Source organism: Diadema antillarum, unplaced genomic scaffold (genome assembly GCF_040938485.1).
Source record: "Diadema antillarum isolate AM-2024a unplaced genomic scaffold, OU_Dant_1.0 seq00000129_RagTag, whole genome shotgun sequence".
Taxonomy (NCBI): domain Eukaryota; kingdom Metazoa; phylum Echinodermata; class Echinoidea; order Diadematoida; family Diadematidae; genus Diadema; species Diadema antillarum.
The window spans coordinates 888,869-909,698 of NW_027271207.1; the positions used below are offsets into that span (position 1 = coordinate 888,869).

General features: G+C 41.1%; 1 protein-coding gene and 1 long non-coding RNA gene across 2 annotated transcripts; both read right to left on the reverse strand.

Annotated features, from left to right (window-relative positions):
• Positions 1-349: 349 nt before the first annotated feature.
• Positions 350-15,804, reverse strand: LOC139727391 (E-selectin-like). The gene is made up of 8 exons (XM_071638347.1): positions 15,801-15,804; positions 14,811-15,035; positions 14,053-14,241; positions 13,456-13,656; positions 4,088-4,223; positions 2,737-2,855; positions 2,046-2,237; positions 350-552 (listed from the first exon to the last, which is right to left on the reverse strand). The coding sequence occupies exons 1-8, from the start codon at positions 15,802-15,804 to the stop codon at positions 350-352; spliced, it is 1,269 nt and encodes a 422-aa protein (XP_071494448.1).
• A 2,151-nt stretch (positions 15,805-17,955) lies between these two features.
• On the reverse strand, positions 17,956-20,085 carry LOC139727388 (uncharacterized). The gene is made up of 3 exons (XR_011710745.1): positions 19,980-20,085; positions 19,197-19,403; positions 17,956-18,094 (listed from the first exon to the last, which is right to left on the reverse strand). It is a non-coding gene; the product is annotated as an uncharacterized lncRNA (long non-coding RNA).
• Between the last annotated feature and the right edge of the window lie 745 nt (positions 20,086-20,830).

Below are 20,830 nucleotides of genomic sequence, written 5' to 3' on the forward strand. Positions count from 1 at the left end.
AAGGACATGACTCAATCTAAACTGAGCAGTCTTTTTAAAAACTCATTGCATCCAGAGGGCCCTCTCATTTCTTATACCACAACAATGTCAGGTTAACAATTTTATACCACGGTACCTGCTTCTAAACAGACACACGGTAAAAACTACATCATCCAAGAAGGTGCACAGTGGGCAGAATTCAAACCTAGCAGCTTCTTTTTCAAGTGGCAAAAGCTCCTAGGCACTTTACTGTTGCAGTTAATTATTCTACTGTCAAAGGAGGCTGGACAATATTCATCTAAAGACTGCATGGCCACTAACTTTTATAAACATACATGTATATAACATTTCATAAACATTACTACCAGGTTCATTTCATACCTCTGCAAGTAAAGTCAATCCCAGACCAAGTGCCATCGGCCTGACACCTCCTATGGCTGTCCCCCTCCCCATAGAAACCATGGGGGCAGTAGAAAGAACACAGGGTGCCAAAAATCTCCACCCCTGGTGGATCCTGGGAACAGCCTGACTTTACAGCCTGGGGTGGCGTGGGCAGTGCCGGGCAAGTACGAGCTGTGATACACATTGGAAATGAGAGAGAAAAAAATATCTAGAGCAACTCCTCCTCCCCTTCCCCTAAACCACTTTTATAGCAGTTTTAGTTGATTTTATGTGCATTTATCAGGTTATATCAAGGATAAGATAAAGTATAAGCATGCAAGGTTTTACTCAGGAAATGAAAGACAAATGTAAGGGCCCAAGTCAAGAAAGGCACACAAATTCAGCTGACATTTGCAAAATTCAGGGTAAGTTAATGGAAAAAAACTTTTAAGATGACATCACTACATGCCATGACATTGATAACCTTTGATTGTCAGGAATAACTGCTCTTTCCATTCATTACTTTTCCTTTAATAAAACAATGCATGTGTCATAAACAATCTTCAGACAATATCATATCCTACAGGCAAGGGAAAAATGTATACCCTCTGCTTAAAGGTGTGATACCATATCTGAACAACCCAATGATCAATTCTGCAGATGCACGAGCATTTTGGGTGCAGATTGTAATATAGATAGTTTCCTTATTTTCATATCATATCTTACAATCATATAAATCTCAATTCCTACACTTTGTCAGTCAGTAACATTAGTCAATCAGTAACATTAACTGTAAGTAACATACAGTAAGTCAGTGGAGTATGTATTGAGACACTATCTGAATTTATGGTAAAGCAGACAATTTTGATCCTGAGTCAAACTCATGGGCCAAGACAATATTGTTTGATAATCATAAATTTGTAAATATTCCATCATTATCACATTGCAAGTTAAAATGAAATAATTTATTAGACAATATGCACACTGCAATCCCCTCTTTGCTAGTTAGTTTGTGTTGTGTCCCAAAAACAAACAGCACACAAACTTCAGTATAATCATTGATTAGTGCATATGAACTCTGCACTCAGCACTACAATCAGCACATCATTTTGTCACTAACAACACCACCATCTACATCATAATGAACATCAGCGATGCCAGGACTAATATCAATCATCACCATGGTAACCATCATCATCAACCATATCATGAACAGCATCATAATTACTTAGCATTTATATCTGTTTGTAATCCTCGTACACCCTTGCCAGCACCATCACCATCATCATTATAACAGATGTCAACATAATGAGCAATATTGGAATAGTTAGTGTTTGATCTTCATCACCATCATCATCGTCACCATAACTCTGGTTGCCATTGCCATTACCAGGGCAACAAACATCAACGTCATTATTGATATTTATACTCTCAACAATATGCCCGATCATCACCAGCAGCATGAGCATTTTTCTTCATGCTAGCCCTCATTGCATCATTAGTTTCTGATTATCAAGACACAAGTCATCATAAGTGCCAAAAAAAATGCAGCAATGCAATAATTATGTGTAGCTAGGACTAATGCAATGCAGAAATGATGTCCAAAATCATTGAATCAATTGAGAAAGAATCATATAACTCATATCTATAAAGAATCTCTATATTTTGATAAGTATAATTCTCACGCTGGCAAGTTGCATCTTCTCCATCCCAGAAGGCAGGAGCTTGACCATTGTCCAGTTCACAAGTCCTGGTCTGTGGTCCGACTAATTCGTAGCCCTGGTTACAGCTGACCGAACACTGAGAGCCATAGATTGGGTCAGAACAATTGACCAGTGATCCCCTGGCAGGGGCTTGGAGTCGAGGGCATCGATAAACTACAAAAGACAGGAAGGGAATAAGATTTGCTTTAAGTGCCTACCTGATACTTTCTAGAACTAAAACTGCTCTTATGTTTGTGTTCGTACACATTGGGAATAATTAAAAAATTCAAATTCTTTTTTTCTTCTTCTTCTTCTCTTTTTCACTCAGCAGCATCTGACTTGTGAAACAACTATAATACCACAGACTGTCAAGTGTGTAGATACAGCTGAATGATTTAAACTTCTTCTTTAAACTCAGTTGTTTACTGCTCAAAATAATTCTGTCATGTTTTACTGTCCTAGCAGTATATCGTAACTGATCTTCATATATTGAGATGATGGATAAACATCTTATCTATGGATTTTTATGCTGCACATAATTTCAATTGCCATAAACTTATCCATCATGTTACTGTAAAGATGTGGAAAAACTGAGAAGCAGGCAATAGTTACTGTGTTTTCCCCTTTCTGCAAGACATATATATAGAGAAAAAAAAACCATGAGAATACTGACCATTCACCCTGACACTAATCTCACAGCGGCCGCTATTCCCAGTGGGATCTGTTGCCCTGTATGACGTCACTGTGGTACCTTCTGAGAAAGTTGAGTTTGGACCAGGGAAGCCATCCACTCTGTCAATCAGCAGGAATGAAGAGGATTTTGATTCAATGATTTTAAAAGCTTGATGCATTATCATAAGCAATAATAATGGACTCAGTTGTGAACACTTGTGTGCTTTACAGATGAGTGTACACACACACATACTTTTCAGACACAGACATTTCCTCTGCAAATACCTACCAATTTATGTACAATTTGTACCTACATGTATCTAACAACCCATCTATAAATCTATTCAGCCATGAATATACATGGATATTTATGTATCAACTTGGAAAAATATATAAAGACTGAAAGACATATCTATATAGACAGGACAGACAGACATGTAGACAGATAGATACATAGGAAGATAGATCTTTAGATAGGTGCATTGTAGATGGATAGATGGATAGATGAATGGATACATGTAGATAGACAGATAGATAGACTGACAGATAGATGGATAGATAAATAGATGGATGGATAGGTACATAGATAGATAGATTAAAAAAAAAACACTGAGACAATCAGCTTAAAAGATATATTGCTTTAATATTGTGATATGTTTTTCCTTTGTAGTACAGGTGATTCCCATTATAACAAAGTCCTTATGACCAAAGTTTTCTTTCGTTATATCGATATTTTGTTACAGCCAAACAGTGAATAATAATAAGATGATAACTTTGGGAGCTTAAGTTTTACTTTGTTGTACCAAAAATTGTGCTATAATCGTATTTATTGTAACATGAGCACATTGTAACAAAATTACAGAATGGTGTTCAAACATAAATGAAAAGACATGAAAAAGTATTCATAATAGTTATATCTATTCTCTATTACACTATTTACTTTCCCTATCATTCTCTATCTCTTCACTTCTCTGTTTTTTTTTTATTACTGCCATGACTTCATTATTATTATTTTTTTGTTTTGCTTTTGATTTGCCTTTCCTGATATTTTCCAATAATTTACTATGCATCACCTGCTGGCATATACAGTGTATTGCAAACTGGTTGCACAACAGGATTAGTACAACACTCTTTGAATCACATTGTAAGTCCCATGTGTTGGCATTTTCTGGTTATTGAAACTATTGACTACTACAAACCCTTCAGGCCAGTATTGATATCATGTTATCCTTCATAAACACTCTTATGAACGACCAAAATGTTTTTCCTGTTCTTTCCATTCTTTCGTAGATTACACATTTCTGTGTGTCTGACACAATAATCCCAACACCTTTTCGTGCTAAATACAATACCTTGTCACAGTGGCATTGCCTGAATTATCTGAGGCAGTAGGAATGTCAAAGTCGACCACAGTGCTAAGAGTTCCTTTGGCTGCGTTCACATTGATGTATCGTGGGCACGCTTCATCAAAGCTTGGCTCCTGACGATCTACAGAAGATGTGAACAGAGTATTCAGGTGCATCAACTCAGCAAATAAATTCAATCTTATCTCTTTATATGTCATAGTGGAAACCCCCTGTGTGCCACATTATTCTGAGACACCAACACAGTTATGCTTTGGGAAAACATTCTGTTTTTCAATCTATGTAACTTTTATACATTTCGGTTAAAACCTGGATGTACAATGAGAAAAGTTGTAGAGAAAATGCAAAGCCTTGCTTTTACGTAAATTGCATGACAAATCAATGATTGTTTTTCTTTCAAATGACAAGTAGCTACAATATCATACTGTCAATGCATGACTTTTGCATTCAAAACAGTGACAGAAACTTATAATTTACAATCAAATCCAGTGTGAAACACTGCCTGCTGGTCATTCACTACATAAAATGCAAGCTATATATGAGAGGAACGAAATAGCGACAACTGCTTTCATTGTACTGTGGCATTTGGTGATTTATCGATCAGATTGGGCGGGTTTGTGCATTTGAGCAGAATATGCGAAGTTGGCACGCCATTGACTAAGTCGGACGTGCGAACTTGGCACATAAAGAGTTATTCAATCTTTCTTTACTGTTTTTTTTTCCGGGTGTATCATAGGGTAAAGCTCTCACTCTTCCTGTGAAAAACAAAATATATATATCACTGTTCCTCTTGAAACATGGTTAATGTGCAGTCTTGGATACAATACCTTTCTCCATGTGCACAGTAGCTTTAAGCCTATCCAAAACATCCTCCGAAAAGATACAGACAAAAGTTAATGTTGAGTTCAGCTTATGTATGCAGGGGGCACATACGTGTTCCTGTAACACTACAATAAAGTTGTTGCTGGAGGGATAATACCATGGAAGAGCAATCTTAAGGTCCCTAGTAGGAACCCTTCTCGCCCCTAGGGAAGGCACTTTATCTTTCTTGCCTAGTTCTTCTGAGGGAAATTTATAGAAATTGAAATTGAAAAGTTCTGGGGTATTTAACCATACGTATTTAAGAATGCCAGGCTGTCAAAATGAATCTGACATTGGTGATAGAGTATAGTTTGTTTTGGTGTCAATAGAGGGAGCTGGTGATCTGGAGACAAATATTTTGGAATAATAATTTAAATACGATTTGAATAGTATGTGACAGGAATGTATGGTTAGGGTGTGAGTGTGAAGTGAGTGAGCAGTGAGAGTGGACAGTTGCATTAGAGGCTTGCTGGCGAGAAGGTGCGCAGACGGGTTGACAAGCCAAGAACAGGGCCTGAGCATCATTGCATTTAATTCGGCTGCGTCGCTTGGTGCATTCCCCGTAGACACCGCTGGCCGTCACTCAAAAAGGAAAAGGAACCGAGAAGCTGTAAGTTTGCAGAATTTGGTATTATTACTCAATTTAGCACCCGGTAGGAAAGAAACCCTTTTTGTTTTAATTGATTAGAATAGTAGGAAAGAAATGGTAATGTGAAAGAGTATAAAGCAAATACACCACGTGAGGTTCTTGAAATATAGCTTGAAATGATGTTTGTTTTTGTGTACGTAATGAGCCAAACTATTTAAGCCAGAAGGAGGACTGGTTTGGTAGCGAGAGGGTTAGGTTATTTGTATTACGTCAAAAATGAGATCATTTGAGTGAAAGAAATGGCAATTAGATTTTAATCCTGAACGATGAGTTTTGTTGCTGGTGTAATTGCTACGACATTTTTTCTGATAATTGTAATAATTATGATATTAGTAATATTATCGATTTGTGTTGATACACACATCTACGCCAAGGACGATATGTATGAGGATCGATAAAGCGTAGCTGTGAATCGATTCAGACACAGAAATTAATGTTAAGAGAAAGTATGTTTTTTTGTGAAATTCGGATATGAATGTTGGAACGACGATAGATACAGTATAAAGAGCATATATGCAAAGTTAGTAAAAGCAGCTAGAAAAGAGTGAGCTTTTACGGGAGAGATTTGTATTACTTGGGAGATGAATTCTATCGCTGGATAGTGATAACTGTCCCATTAATGGTGTGAATTTTTATCTATTCGCAGAGGTTTATTAAAACGAGTATTTCTGTACTTATGTATTTCATTCTATGGCAATTTATTGCAACAGAACCGAAATGTGCCATAATTTGTGTGTATTTTTTGTAAGAAGGGTCAAAATGAACAGGAAAGAAGAAAGTTAATGTGATAATAAGCTGAGGATGTTCGGATACATTTGTACCTTAACACAGTCCTGCAATGGTGAACATAAATGTTGTATTATAGGAGTTGAGGATTAATAGTCGGGTAGAAATGTATTTTGACAAGGGATTGTTGTTATATTCATAGCCGTCCGTATCCAGGCACGGAGTATCCGGACTTGTCCGAGGACGTATCCGGAGTCGGATACCGCCCAGTCTTTGAGTCTTCGAGTATAATCCCACGCCCCGCTGTGGACAGAACCAGGCAGACACACGCGAACCGGACAATACCCACGCCAATCGACCGTGTGTATCCGGCCACGCCGTGCTGCCACACCCGTATACGCTTCACGCCGCGACGGACTGCAGGAACAGGCGTCAGCCACCTCGCGTGAACCGCGTATCCGACGCCAGGATCCGGCTTCGCATGAGCAACCCTGTACAGGCATCGCGCGGTTATCGACAACGGGAAAGTGCCATGGATAATGTAGGGACTTTATTCATAGGGGGGTTTTCATACGTAGAAATGCATGCGCTTATATAGGGACTTAGCAGAAAGGAGGATAATATAACAATTTGTTTACATACAAAAAAAAAATTTGTTTTGTATTTTTCTTCCTTTTTCTTCCTTTTCGTACTTTGGTTGAATAAAAGAGTCGGATGACCCACTTGAGTTGAAATGATAATTCACTGTATTCGGTTTATTATTGCGGTCGTCTTCTGAGAAACCCTTCGACAATAATTGGCGACCACGAAGGGACCTATCGAAATAATTCTAAATTGTTAGAGGGGGTATCGGATAGGTGACACTATTGTCTCGATAGCTATAATTAATCTCTCCCAGTTGATAGTAATTTAATTACTGTTGTGAGGATATATTTGTAATTGTAGCCTGATAATCCAGTGTATAATTTTGTGGATATTTTGATTGTGTTTCAGCTTCCACTTAGTTCTTCTTCCGGCCTGTGCCCACGGGGAAAGCACCGTCATTCACGCGCTCGTCTGCTTTTGGAAGTGCCGGGTATATGTTCTGCCGGTGAGGCTCTGTTGGTAAGTCAACCCTGTGCGAGAGTAAGAGAGTGATTGTGATGGATCTAGAAAAGTTAGCCAAGGTAGGGCAGACCTTAGGGTTAGAGGGGACAGAGTTGCAAGAGTTTATTAAGGCGGAACAGGACAAGGCGAGAGAGGCACGAGTGGAAGAGCGACAGAGGATGAAGGAAGAGAAGGAACTGACTGAACTGAAACTTAAGTTAGAACAGGCTAGGTTAGAAGAGGGAGGTAGTAACCGAGTTCAAATAAATACAGTTAGGGCTCCAAAACTTCCAGCATTTCAGTGTGGGAAAGATAATCTAGATGTGTATTTACACAGGTTTGAACGGTACGCTAATGCCCAGCACTGGCCACGTGATGTGTGGGCCGTTCATTTGAGTGCTCTTTTGACAGGTAAAGCATTAGACACATACTCGAGACTGGATGACGACGAGGCACAAGACTACGACCGAGTAAAGGCCGCAGTACTCAAGCGCTACTCTCTCACTAGCGACGGCTTCAGGCGGAAATTCCGTGGGGCAAAGCCGGAAACGGGAGAGACAGCAGCGCAGTTCGTGATACGGATACGGAGCTATCTCGAGAAATGGTTGGAGCTATCCGGCCACAAGCCAACCTTCGAGGAGATGGTGCAACTGGTGCTCATCGAGCAGTTCTACAACGTCTGCTCCAAGGATATGGAGACGTTCATTAAAGAGAGACAGCCGACTGACATAGACGACTTCGTGGATATCGCCGACAGGTTCATTGAGGCCCGCTCGGGATGGCATCTCGGAGGGCAGACGGGTGGTAAGTCCCGAGGTCACATTAAACCTGAATCTCGTACTAACACTTCCACAGGTGATGCTCGACCCCAACCGGGAGGAGCAACGACTCCCCGCCCGGACGGATGCTTCATCTGCGGAAAGAAGGGGCATATCGCCAGGTATTGCAGAAGCCGAGAGACCAGGAAAGAAAAGGCTGCAGTCGGAATCCAGGGTGGACAGAAACCGGATCCGAACCGGAAAGCTGACGACAAGAAGCCCGACAACCGCACTCCGGAAATGCGAACCGGAGCAAAAGCTGGTCGACCGGATGAGACAGATGTTAGCCCGGTATCGACTCGTAGCAGCGGTTCAGAGGGTAAGCGTCAAATGTCAGAGCACGGTAACGCATGCCTCGTAATCGATTCATGTTTTTCTTGTGCAGAGCCAAGTCCGGATATCCGGATAGCGGATTTGGATCTGCCTCTGATGAGTGTTGCGTGTGGAGAGCAGCCAGTTAGAGCTATGCCTGTGAGACAAGGCATAGTAAACGGAACGCACGTGGACGTACTACGTGACAGCGGTTGTTCGACAGCGGTGGTGCGCACGGAATTGGTGAGAGCGGATCAGATGACCGGATCGCAACGGACATGCATCCTGATCGACGGCTCCGAGAAGCAGTTCCCAGTCGCCACAGTCATGATCGATTCTCCCTTCTTCGTTGGTGAGTTAGAAGTACTGTGCATGAATAACCCTGTGTACGATGTTATTCTGGGCAATGTTGCAGGTGTTCGTGAGCCTAACGACCCGGATAGCAGCTGGCAGGCGGATAGTGGGCTAGCCGTGGAGACTAGGGCACAGCGCAGGGAGGCAGCCAAACCTCAACGAGCGATGAAAGTGCCACGGCAGGCAGACATTGCAACAGCCGACGAGTTTCGTCGTGAGCAGAGCAATGATGAATCGTTGGAGAAAATTCGACAACAAGCGGAGAGTAGTGAGGTGAAGACGAGCCGAAATGGGAATCAGTCACGCTTCATTGCGAAAAAGGGCTTGCTGTATCGCGAGTTCAGAGCAGGATGCGGCGAGCGGCAGGAAGTCTCGAACCAACTGGTGGTTCCTCGCAAATATCGACGTCAGATTCTGAGTCTAGCACACGAGTCGATACTCGGAGGCCATCTCGGCGCACACAAGACAACGGAGCGGATTTTGCAAAACTTCTTCTGGCCCGGCATTGGAGCAGACACAGTCAGGTACTGCAGATCCTGCGATGTGTGTCAGCGTTCTTTGCAGAAAGGGAAGGTGAGCAAAGTCCCCCTCGGAACCACGCCTTTGATAGACGAACCATTTCATCGCGTGGCGGTAGACCTCGTGGGTCCGATAGTGCCGGTGACGTCACGCGGGAACAGATACATACTGACACTCATGGACTACGCCACTCGTTATCCTGAAGCAGTACCCCTTAGAAACATCGACACCACGTCAGTCGCGGAAGCATTGTTCACGATTTTCTCACGAGTAGGCTTCCCACATGAGATGTTAACGGATCGCGGAACGCAGTTCATGTCCGACGTAATGAAGGAGGTGAGCAGACTGATGTCCATCCGCCACATCACCACTACTCCGTACCACCCGGCCTGTAATGGTCTGGTGGAAAAGTTCAACGGGACCATGAAACAGATGTTGAAGAAAATGTGCGAAGAGCGTCCCCAGGATTGGGATCGGTACATTGACGCGTTGTTGTTTGCCTACAGAGAGGCTCCACAGGCGAGTACGGGATTTGCGCCATTTGAACTCCTGTACGGACGAGCCGTACGCGGACCTCTGATGATTGTGAAGGAGCTATGGACCGACGACAACGCAGAGCCGGAAACAAAATCGACATATCAGTATGTCATGGATCTCAGGGAGAAACTGGAGGACACATGCAAAATGGTGCATGAACATCTGAAACAGTCCCATGACAGGTACAGAGAGCAGTACAACAGGAAGGCGAGACCCAGGTCATTCAAAGTCGGAGATGAGGTACTATTGCTGCTACCAACCGACCGCAACAAGCTCTTAATGCACTGGAAGGGCCCCTTTAAGGTAGTAGGCAAGATTGGAAAGCTCGACTACCGGATCGACCTCGGGACGAGGACGACGACGTTCCATGCCAACCTGCTCAAGCAGTATCATCGCCGCCACGACGAAGATGCAGCAGGACTGGTAAGCCACGACGTCGCTGGCGTATCCGTCATCGAGGAAGACGAGAAAGACGAGGACGTCGACGACCTCGGCCCCGAGCCCACGTCGAATGAGCACCTCATCCAGACGCCAACACTCACGTAGAATGATAATGTCACACGGGCAATCTAATTTCACCAAAATATTTTCTGAAAAAGGGGGTAAATTGTCAAAATGAATCTGACATTGGTGATAGAGTATAGTTTGTTTTGGTGTCAATAGAGGGAGCTGGTGATCTGGAGACAAATATTTTGGAATAATAATTTAAATACGATTTGAATAGTATGTGACAGGAATGTATGGTTAGGGTGTGAGTGTGAAGTGAGTGAGCAGTGAGAGTGGACAGTTGCATTAGAGGCTTGCTGGCGAGAAGGTGCGCAGACGGGTTGACAAGCCAAGAACAGGGCCTGAGCATCATTGCATTTAATTCGGCTGCGTCGCTTGGTGCATTCCCCGTAGACACCGCTGGCCGTCACTCAAAAAGGAAAAGGAACCGAGAAGCTGTAAGTTTGCAGAATTTGGTATTATTACTCAATTTAGCACCCGGTAGGAAAGAAACCCTTTTTGTTTTAATTGATTAGAATAGTAGGAAAGAAATGGTAATGTGAAAGAGTATAAAGCAAATACACCACGTGAGGTTCTTGAAATATAGCTTGAAATGATGTTTGTTTTTGTGTACGTAATGAGCCAAACTATTTAAGCCAGAAGGAGGACTGGTTTGGTAGCGAGAGGGTTAGGTTATTTGTATTACGTCAAAAATGAGATCATTTGAGTGAAAGAAATGGCAATTAGATTTTAATCCTGAACGATGAGTTTTGTTGCTGGTGTAATTGCTACGACATTTTTTCTGATAATTGTAATAATTATGATATTAGTAATATTATCGATTTGTGTTGATACACACATCTACGCCAAGGACGATATGTATGAGGATCGATAAAGCGTAGCTGTGAATCGATTCAGACACAGAAATTAATGTTAAGAGAAAGTATGTTTTTTTGTGAAATTCGGATATGAATGTTGGAACGACGATAGATACAGTATAAAGAGCATATATGCAAAGTTAGTAAAAGCAGCTAGAAAAGAGTGAGCTTTTACGGGAGAGATTTGTATTACTTGGGAGATGAATTCTATCGCTGGATAGTGATAACTGTCCCATTAATGGTGTGAATTTTTATCTATTCGCAGAGGTTTATTAAAACGAGTATTTCTGTACTTATGTATTTCATTCTATGGCAATTTATTGCAACAGAACCGAAATGTGCCATAATTTGTGTGTATTTTTTGTAAGAAGGGTCAAAATGAACAGGAAAGAAGAAAGTTAATGTGATAATAAGCTGAGGATGTTCGGATACATTTGTACCTTAACACAGTCCTGCAATGGTGAACATAAATGTTGTATTATAGGAGTTGAGGATTAATAGTCGGGTAGAAATGTATTTTGACAAGGGATTGTTGTTATATTCATAGCCGTCCGTATCCAGGCACGGAGTATCCGGACTTGTCCGAGGACGTATCCGGAGTCGGATACCGCCCAGTCTTTGAGTCTTCGAGTATAATCCCACGCCCCGCTGTGGACAGAACCAGGCAGACACACGCGAACCGGACAATACCCACGCCAATCGACCGTGTGTATCCGGCCACGCCGTGCTGCCACACCCGTATACGCTTCACGCCGCGACGGACTGCAGGAACAGGCGTCAGCCACCTCGCGTGAACCGCGTATCCGACGCCAGGATCCGGCTTCGCATGAGCAACCCTGTACAGGCATCGCGCGGTTATCGACAACGGGAAAGTGCCATGGATAATGTAGGGACTTTATTCATAGGGGGGTTTTCATACGTAGAAATGCATGCGCTTATATAGGGACTTAGCAGAAAGGAGGATAATATAACAATTTGTTTACATACAAAAAAAAAATTTGTTTTGTATTTTTCTTCCTTTTTCTTCCTTTTCGTACTTTGGTTGAATAAAAGAGTCGGATGACCCACTTGAGTTGAAATGATAATTCACTGTATTCGGTTTATTATTGCGGTCGTCTTCTGAGAAACCCTTCGACACAGGCAATTACTAATGGAATACAGGGGAAACTCGGTATAACGAACACTGCTATAACGAGATATCCGTTATTACGAGGAAATTTTCCCGGTCCCAAATTCCCTTCCACACAAGTCTATGTAAAATGCTACTCTTATAGCGAGATCGGCTATAACGAAATAACTGCTATAACGAGATAAATTTTGTGACTTCCAAACAAAGAAAAACATAGCCAATCAAACCTGTTATAACGAGGTAAAGCAAAATGTCTTCGGTAAAGCTTTACTTCACCTGTGCTATCATCTTCCGAAATTGTAAAGCTCGATGCGCCAAAAACTGTCTTGTACACACATAATTATTTTCTTCAGTGCACTCCAGCTAGCACTGCATGTTGTACGTGTAAGTGTGTGTGTGCGCGCACACTGATACATGCAGAAAATGTGGTGGGACGGCCATATATGTATACATGACATCATCATGACGTTTAGCAGGTGTGAGGCAATCTGATGCTGTGATTGGCTTTCTACGTAGGGAAATCCCCATCTTCACACACACGCAATCATTATGTACAGTACATACAGAACTATACACACACAGAATTGTGCAGACCGTATTCAATCTTTCCACACAACACACACACATACCATAACCACATACACGTGTACCAATCCACAGACGATCTTGACACAATCGCAAGCTATAATTATAAATTTACAAATTAAACACCTACAATTAATAGGAAACACATTCTTGATATTGGATTTCATTGGCGAAAAACATCTTCTTACCCATAAAGGTGAGTAATTCCCTCTCACGCAATATCAAGTTATCAGTATTGATTGAAATATGATGGGTATAGTCCCACATGTGCAAATTAATGTCTTTATGTTATGCTTTCTTTTATGCCTACTGATATAACGAGATATCGGCTATAACGAGGAAAACGACTCGGTCCCGACCATCTCGTTATATCGAGTTTCCACTGTATATGGGCATAGAAAAAGTTAAGGGGTTACCTTCACAGACAACGGGCCTGCTGTCACTCCACGAGCCATCTGCGGTGCACGTCTTCACGTAGGGTCCATACTGAAGAAAGCCATTGTGACAGTGGAAGTTACAGGGTGTGTCGTACGGTACCCTAGCATCACTGGCGGTGCAAATCTCTGGTGTAATGGTACCATGCTCCAGACTGAACCCAGATGGACATGTGACTGGCCCTGATGTTGAAGAGGTGCGAATCCATTATTGAAATGAATGCTGCTATTTCATTCATTCTCGTTTCTACCAAAACAAAGGACTTTACTGCAAAGTTCATTTACTTACTAATGACATGGGCTTGTGGCTGACATGTTTCTAATAATGCACTGATCATGCATCAGCTCAGACTCGCATCCTGATGTGGAAGAATTCCAAAATTGCATGTACATTATACCTCTCATACTTTTCATACTTCTAATCATGAATTGTTGAACTTAAGCAAAACAGTGTGCACAAAGTTCCATGTTCTTTAACTTACAACAGGGAAAGTGTTCTACATTCAGTGTCTTTTTAATGGAATTGAGAGAAATCGTGATCAAACTTGATGTGGAATGATAATGAGAGGAATAACTTACTATCACAAATGAGCTCTTCTCCACTCAGTGATCCATCCTCCTGACACATCCTGGTAACAGATTTGATGCCGCTTGATGTCAGGAAGCCGTCATTGCACACAAACTGGCATTGCTCTCCGTAATTCACTGAGGCAAATGGGCACCCTTGCACTGAGCTGTTCACATGCGGATTTACCTCACAGGTTGCAACTGCAAGAATCGTAGCAATTCATAAACGTGACTGTCTTTATGACAAACAGAGCATAGCACATAAAGTGAAATTCGTTGCTCTGATCCTAATGTCTGTAAAATACTGCCTATCACGTAGTAAAGTTAATCATCCCAAAAATGCCATTTTTGACATGGGTGGGTCGTAATTACAGTGCACTTCTGGTTTTCTTTGTTTTTTGCACGTGGTATAAATTTTAGGTTTGACCTTAACATTTATCCTTGAAGTTGACTGATTACCCATAATGTTACAATACATTGCTTCATCTTTCAACACACATGTACAAGTACAAATGCTGCTGGAAACCAAATTCATACTTCCCTAGAATTGCATTATCACATGAATAATAACAGGCAGAAAGACAGAAGACATCAAAACAAACGGAGATAAAAAAAGAAAGATAGAAATCAAACAAGGGAACAGCAGAAATGAAAATCATGAAGGAATAAAAATTATGAAAATAACTGATATAAAGTTTCCCTGTAATTTATGCCAGGGTCGTAAAACTGATGAATGATTGAATCTGGATTAAGAGAGAGAAAGTGCTTACTTTCACAGAGTGGCAGTGGAGTGTCCCATGTACCAACGGTAGTACCCTCTTCCTGCTGTACACACCTCAAATTGGCAACAGTCTCATTTGATGAGAGGTCAAAGCCCGTGTTGCACGTTACCTGGCATGTTGACCCTAGCACGGCCCCGCCCTCACATGACCCTTGACCTGAAGATAAGGTCACTGCACCATTGCCAGGAGCAAACAGTGGAGGGCATCTCACAACTGAGAATAAAATAACAAAGAAGAATAATTTAAACTGATCAGCATTTACTGTACAAGCTGCTGTTTTCATGAGCATTTAATTATCACCATGTAGGCCTACAATAAAGTAGCTTGCACCTACAATAGCCTCGGTGTAGAATCGCGAAAACAACATCTCGCAGGAAATGTCTCTGACCTCTTCATTTGAAAAAAAAAAAAAAAAATCTGTAGGCAAAAACAAGAGTATTTACAGTATGTTGATCTCTTTCCAAAGGTTTCTTCTGACTACAACATTACTTCTGCATCCAAAAGCAGCAATTTAGTTAAACCAGTAGTGTGCCTGAGTTATATCTATGGGGCATGAGTTCATATGCCCATAGTGTCAGTCCATGTAGCTAAGAAATGTGATACATTATGATGTCTCCTTCTGGAGGCAAGAATGTGCTATCCCTCAGTTAAAACATACTGCCAATATTCAAATATCAAAATCAGGGAGTTTTCGTAGAGTGATTAGGGTGACACTTGTGTTTTACATGCATCTCAGTAGGGAAAAATAATTCCAAATCAGGGAGGGTTTTTTTTTTAATCATTTTCATGTCCGGACATGAAGACATATTTCAACTTTTTAGAGAACATCCTACAGAATCAGGTAGACTTGGCAGCTATGGACATAGAATGAAGATCCTATGTGAAAATGTCAAAACTCAGAAGAAATGTCTTCACTACTCATGAGCTGGGTACCAAAATTCTTTGAAGTGATCAGTAATTCCCTTCCCACACACACACCCATACACATTGGAAAAACAAGCAAATGCTAATATAAACTCCCAGTGGTCTATTTCAGATGATTAGCAATGGTTAGCTACACTTAAACTTTCGCTTTGCAAGACCTGCAAGCTAATAGGGAATATACTATCCTGAAGACAATTTGGAAGTTCAAGGTCTAGATATCCAGAGTGCACTCCATTCATCATACTCAGCCCTGTGCATGAGATGACCTCTAACCTTTGACCTGTACATCGAATGAACATGTGTCACTGTTCCCAGCAGCATCTGTGGCCCTGTAGACCAGGGAATGATCGCCTTCCACCAGCGTGGTCGGTCTAGATCCAGTGATAGGGACCGAGTCAATGCTTTCCAGTTGGGCAGTTATGACAGTGTTGGCATCAGTCGCCTGAGAGCAAAATATCAAACAATCAATGAATGTGTGTTACAGCATAAAGATTATCAATCAAGAATTCAAAGTATCAACTACAATTTAGTCTTGTCTACAATCATCAATATACAGTCTGTAGTTTGACCTGCAATCTATTGCCTGCACTGGAATTTGTTTAATTTGTTTGGGCAGGTTATATTATATCGATGTAAAACTCACAAAGTGCCCTAAACCTGATACAAACATATTCACATTGTGTAGGCTTCTTTTGACAAATGGCAGGGTACACAAGATACTTGCAAGTTCTCCACTCCATTCGAGATTATACATAAAACAACTGGCCAAGAGACTAATTCTCACATGGCTTGATCAATTTCAAACTCACACAGGAAATCAGAACAGAGAATATGTAGGTTCCTAAACTGTAGACATCGTATGAGACAGGGAAGTGTTATACCTGTACAGGTTCCAGCTGATCCCAGTGAATTGTCCCGACTGATTGACCGGACTCAGCAAAGATCACTCTGTCATGTGGGCAGTCAATGGCAGGTGCTGTGTGATCTGTCAATAAAAAAAAAAAAAGTCATAAAATGAAAGGGGAGAATGGTACACATAGAAATTTATCATCTAGGTTTGGTTACCATCAAAGACGCTTAACTAATAAGACACGAAAATGCGCGCTAATCCTGTACAAAACAAATGGACAGCGCGCAGTCCTCAAGTGTATTACGCAGATCACCTGAGACCACAGTATATAACTTCTAAGATAGCGCGTCTCAGGTGATGTACATCTTTGCCCGAGACGCGCGATGTCTTTGAAGTTGTTCTTGTTTATCAAGCATCTTTGGGGGAGTGTAGCCTGAACTCTATTTTTAGATCATGTTGTTGCCAAATTTTTACCTCCACGAAATAATCCTTATTACTTTAAAATCTCGTTCTTCAAAATAATCCCCTTAATCGATAAAAAGCTATGACTGTAATTTTTAAATCTTTTTAAGATAATAAAAATACCACTACCTTTGGCAATGAATGATGTTTCTAGGTGTACTGAGTTTGTACTTAGCTCTCTTTTGTATCGTCATGTAGGGTAGCCATTTTGTGTCCATTTTTATTCGCGCGCCTTCATATCTTGTTATCTCTACTATCTTTGGTTACCATGCCTCTTGCAACGCCAGCTAAAATGGTTACATCTAGATTGCGGGGACATGGGGTAGATGAGTTTTATCTTCTGTTGAGCCGTGACTGTGGACTTCTCTACCAATTCCACGACAGAATTGTAACAACTTCAATACGTTCAAATCCGAAGAAAAGTCCTATTTTTTCCAGCAACTTTGTGAATGATATGGGACACATTGTGGGAGCCAGGCACCTTCGAATTTTCTACAGATAAATAGTGCTAGCTAGGCCTATGATATAAATGATATTTCATCATCATCATCATTATTATCATCATCATCATCATCAATGATGGGAATGGAGGGGGCAAATTCAAGCCATCTGACATGGATACATTTCAGTTTGTGGGAGCAGGGAATTCTTGGAGGTGCATTGGGGCAGGCAAGGGGTAGGGTTTGGGCAGTGATGGGGGGTGGGGAGTGATAGGGTGGGGGAATGATGGGGTACATACGGAGAGTGATGAGGTGGGAAGTTCAAGAAGGCAGAGAAGTGACTGGAATATTACCAAAATATTACTGGGGGGGGGGTGTCATCAGCTTACCCTCACATGTCTGTGGCACACCATCCCATCTGCCATCAGCAAGGCAACGCCGGGAGGATGTGCCCATGGGGGTGTAGCCTTCATCACAGAAGACGGTGCAGATGGTCCTGTAGTCCTGGCGGAGCGTTGGATCGCTGGCTTCACTATCCAGTGTGCAATCCTCCAAGTGGCCATTTACTGGAGCATCTAGTGGCAGGCATTGAACAACTGAGAAGGAGAGGGAAAATATCAAAAAACTCAAGGGTTAAAGCTAGGGGAAAATAAAAAAATCAATAGAAATTTTATCATCATTTTGGTTTTTTATTAGAATTAAGTCCCATCTCACATTTGAAGAACTTGTTACATTTCTTTCAAGAAGAAATATACAACATATGAGTATGTGGATTTACTTTTCATTTCTTATATTTTTTTTCGGTGTGTTGTGTAGGAGTATGGGTATCTTTCAACATTCTAATGTATCCTAGCATGAACTTCATGTTTGATCTGAGTGCCAAATTAAAGCCTTCACACGAAAACATGCTCTTGCATCACCCTGACAAGGGAAATTCTTAAAAGGCTCAATATTCATAATTAATATAAATGAGATATGATTGTTAATATACTAATTTTCTTGTAAAATGGTGTCTATTTCTTAGATTTGGATGATGCGGTTAAGAAAAAGAAATAAATAAACAGGCTATTAACATTTGGTGGCTCACCTTACTTGCAAAATGCCATAAAAGGGAGTACAATACATATGGCAACAGCACAGTGTATCATGAAACACTTATGGATTTCTCTACACTAGATTTGTTGAAAAATACAGATAGGTACAGTAGTTTAGTAGCGCTGCCTTGTCTGCCTTCAAACCACTTAATCTTTTTTTTCTTTTTTTCTTTTAGAAATAGCTGGTCTTAGTTTATGACTGATGAAATAAATCAAAAAGGAATATCATTTTGTAAGCTTTCACTCACTTAAAAAAAACATTTGAACCTCCCCCCCCCCCCCCCCCCCCCCCCCCCCCCCCCCCCCGAAAATACACAATGCGGACTAGCAACTTTATGTTACGGTTGTGAAATGTAAAACACATTTTGCCTATCGACAAATACTGTAGAACCAGAAACATGAACGGCATAAAACTTTCCAAATTGGAGCCAATGGCCTTTTTTTTGCAGCATGAAATCGTCGCTGGTCTTCAATGCATTGGGTAGACAAAAACTTTTGTGTGCATTTGACATTTGTGAATCTTGACTCCACACAAATTTTGCGAAAGCTTCATGCACATGAAATGTCTGATTTTGCAATACATTTGCACCGATCAAAGTAGCACCTGAGCATGAAATGGGTCCACCACTCCAGAGGCCGCCTCCTTCCCCGTCGTCAAGACACTCCCGAATGATGGGCGTGGTCTCACTGGGCTGGTATCCAAGGTCGCAGTAGAGGGTGCAGACTGTGCCGTACTGTTCCCTCTCATGAGGACAGCCGCTCTTTCCCCCATGGAGTGGGGGTGGCAGGTTGCTACCAAGGCAGGTCACAGCTGGGGGAAGAAGAGATGATATGGTGGAGATATGGCTTCCAGGGAGTCACAGTTTCTATCTTGTCTAAACAATTTTCTCTCCAAGACTTTGCAATTTTTTCGTGAAATCAATCTCGCTGTAATCAAATCTGCTGATTGAAACCATCTTCTTTCAACCAAAAATATTAAATACCAAATCAAAATAAAGACTACAGATGCAATGTATATGAGCAGAAGAGTTAGATTTCATGTTATGCTAATAAGTATTTGATGTACTGAAAGTCAATCCATGAAAGGGATGGATAGTATTAATTTTCCTGAAGTAATGATGTACAAGGTTGATGCCACTCCTATGGCTGTACATTGTATGTATCAGAATGTTTCCCCCACCCATTGAATGTGTTTATAACGTACAGAAGGAGTGAAAAGCACTTTACTGATTAAAACATATTTCCAATCATTTCAGGAAAGCAATCATGTGCTCTATACCAAAGAATCTTTATGAGCCTCAACTAAAGCATAGGCCTATCAATTAGGTCTGGTTACAATAGATCTATCTCTCCAATACGAAGCTAAATTCAAGTCGAGAAAGCACACCTTCGCAGGTTGGTAGTGGCTGCTCCCACGTGCCAGATAATCCACAGGTGGTGGTGGCTGACCCCTGTATGACGAAGCCCCGGCTGCATTCAAACTCGCAATCATTCCCAGCTGGGACTTGAACACTTGTGGCACACATAGAGGAGTTGTCATGGAGATCAAGTGGACCAGTCAGGCTGGGCCTGTCACAAGTTTCAACTAAAGACAAAGATGCACACAAACATAAAAACTGACACAAAATGAGGCAGAGGAGACCACACATAAATCATATCCACAAACATTTTTTGAAGATATAGGTAATCAATGGTGCACTTTAAGCACAGCAAATAACCTTTCACAAAAAAGAAAAAAAATAGAATGGAGCAGATTTTATATGGATGATGAAGAGTTGAATAAGTCTGCTCATTCCTTCATACATTCTTTGTGTTTTACTAAAAATACATAGTCTTTAAAATCATACAGACTTGAACGGAACATGTACGATTATAAATCCAGGACACTACAGAGAACAAAAAAAAAACCAACCTGCCAAAGGGGCAGAAACTTTTTCAAACAAATAAAGTTGCATTGCATCCCTCTTCAAATAGAACATCTGCAGGAATGTGACATAAAATCTTTGTATAACTGTATCGTACAGTTGTACTTCAAGATCAGTTTTTCTATTTGTTGGAAAGTGGTTTTACTTTACAATGAATTTCATAGAAAACTATAGTTTGCTGCGGAAAGGATGTAATGAGAAAAAAAAAGAAAAGAGGTACTACTGTTAAAATCATCAAATTTTACATGTTGAAATCATGAAAGCTTTAAAAAGTTTTTGTTAAACTTCATGGTTATTGTGATTCTACATAATG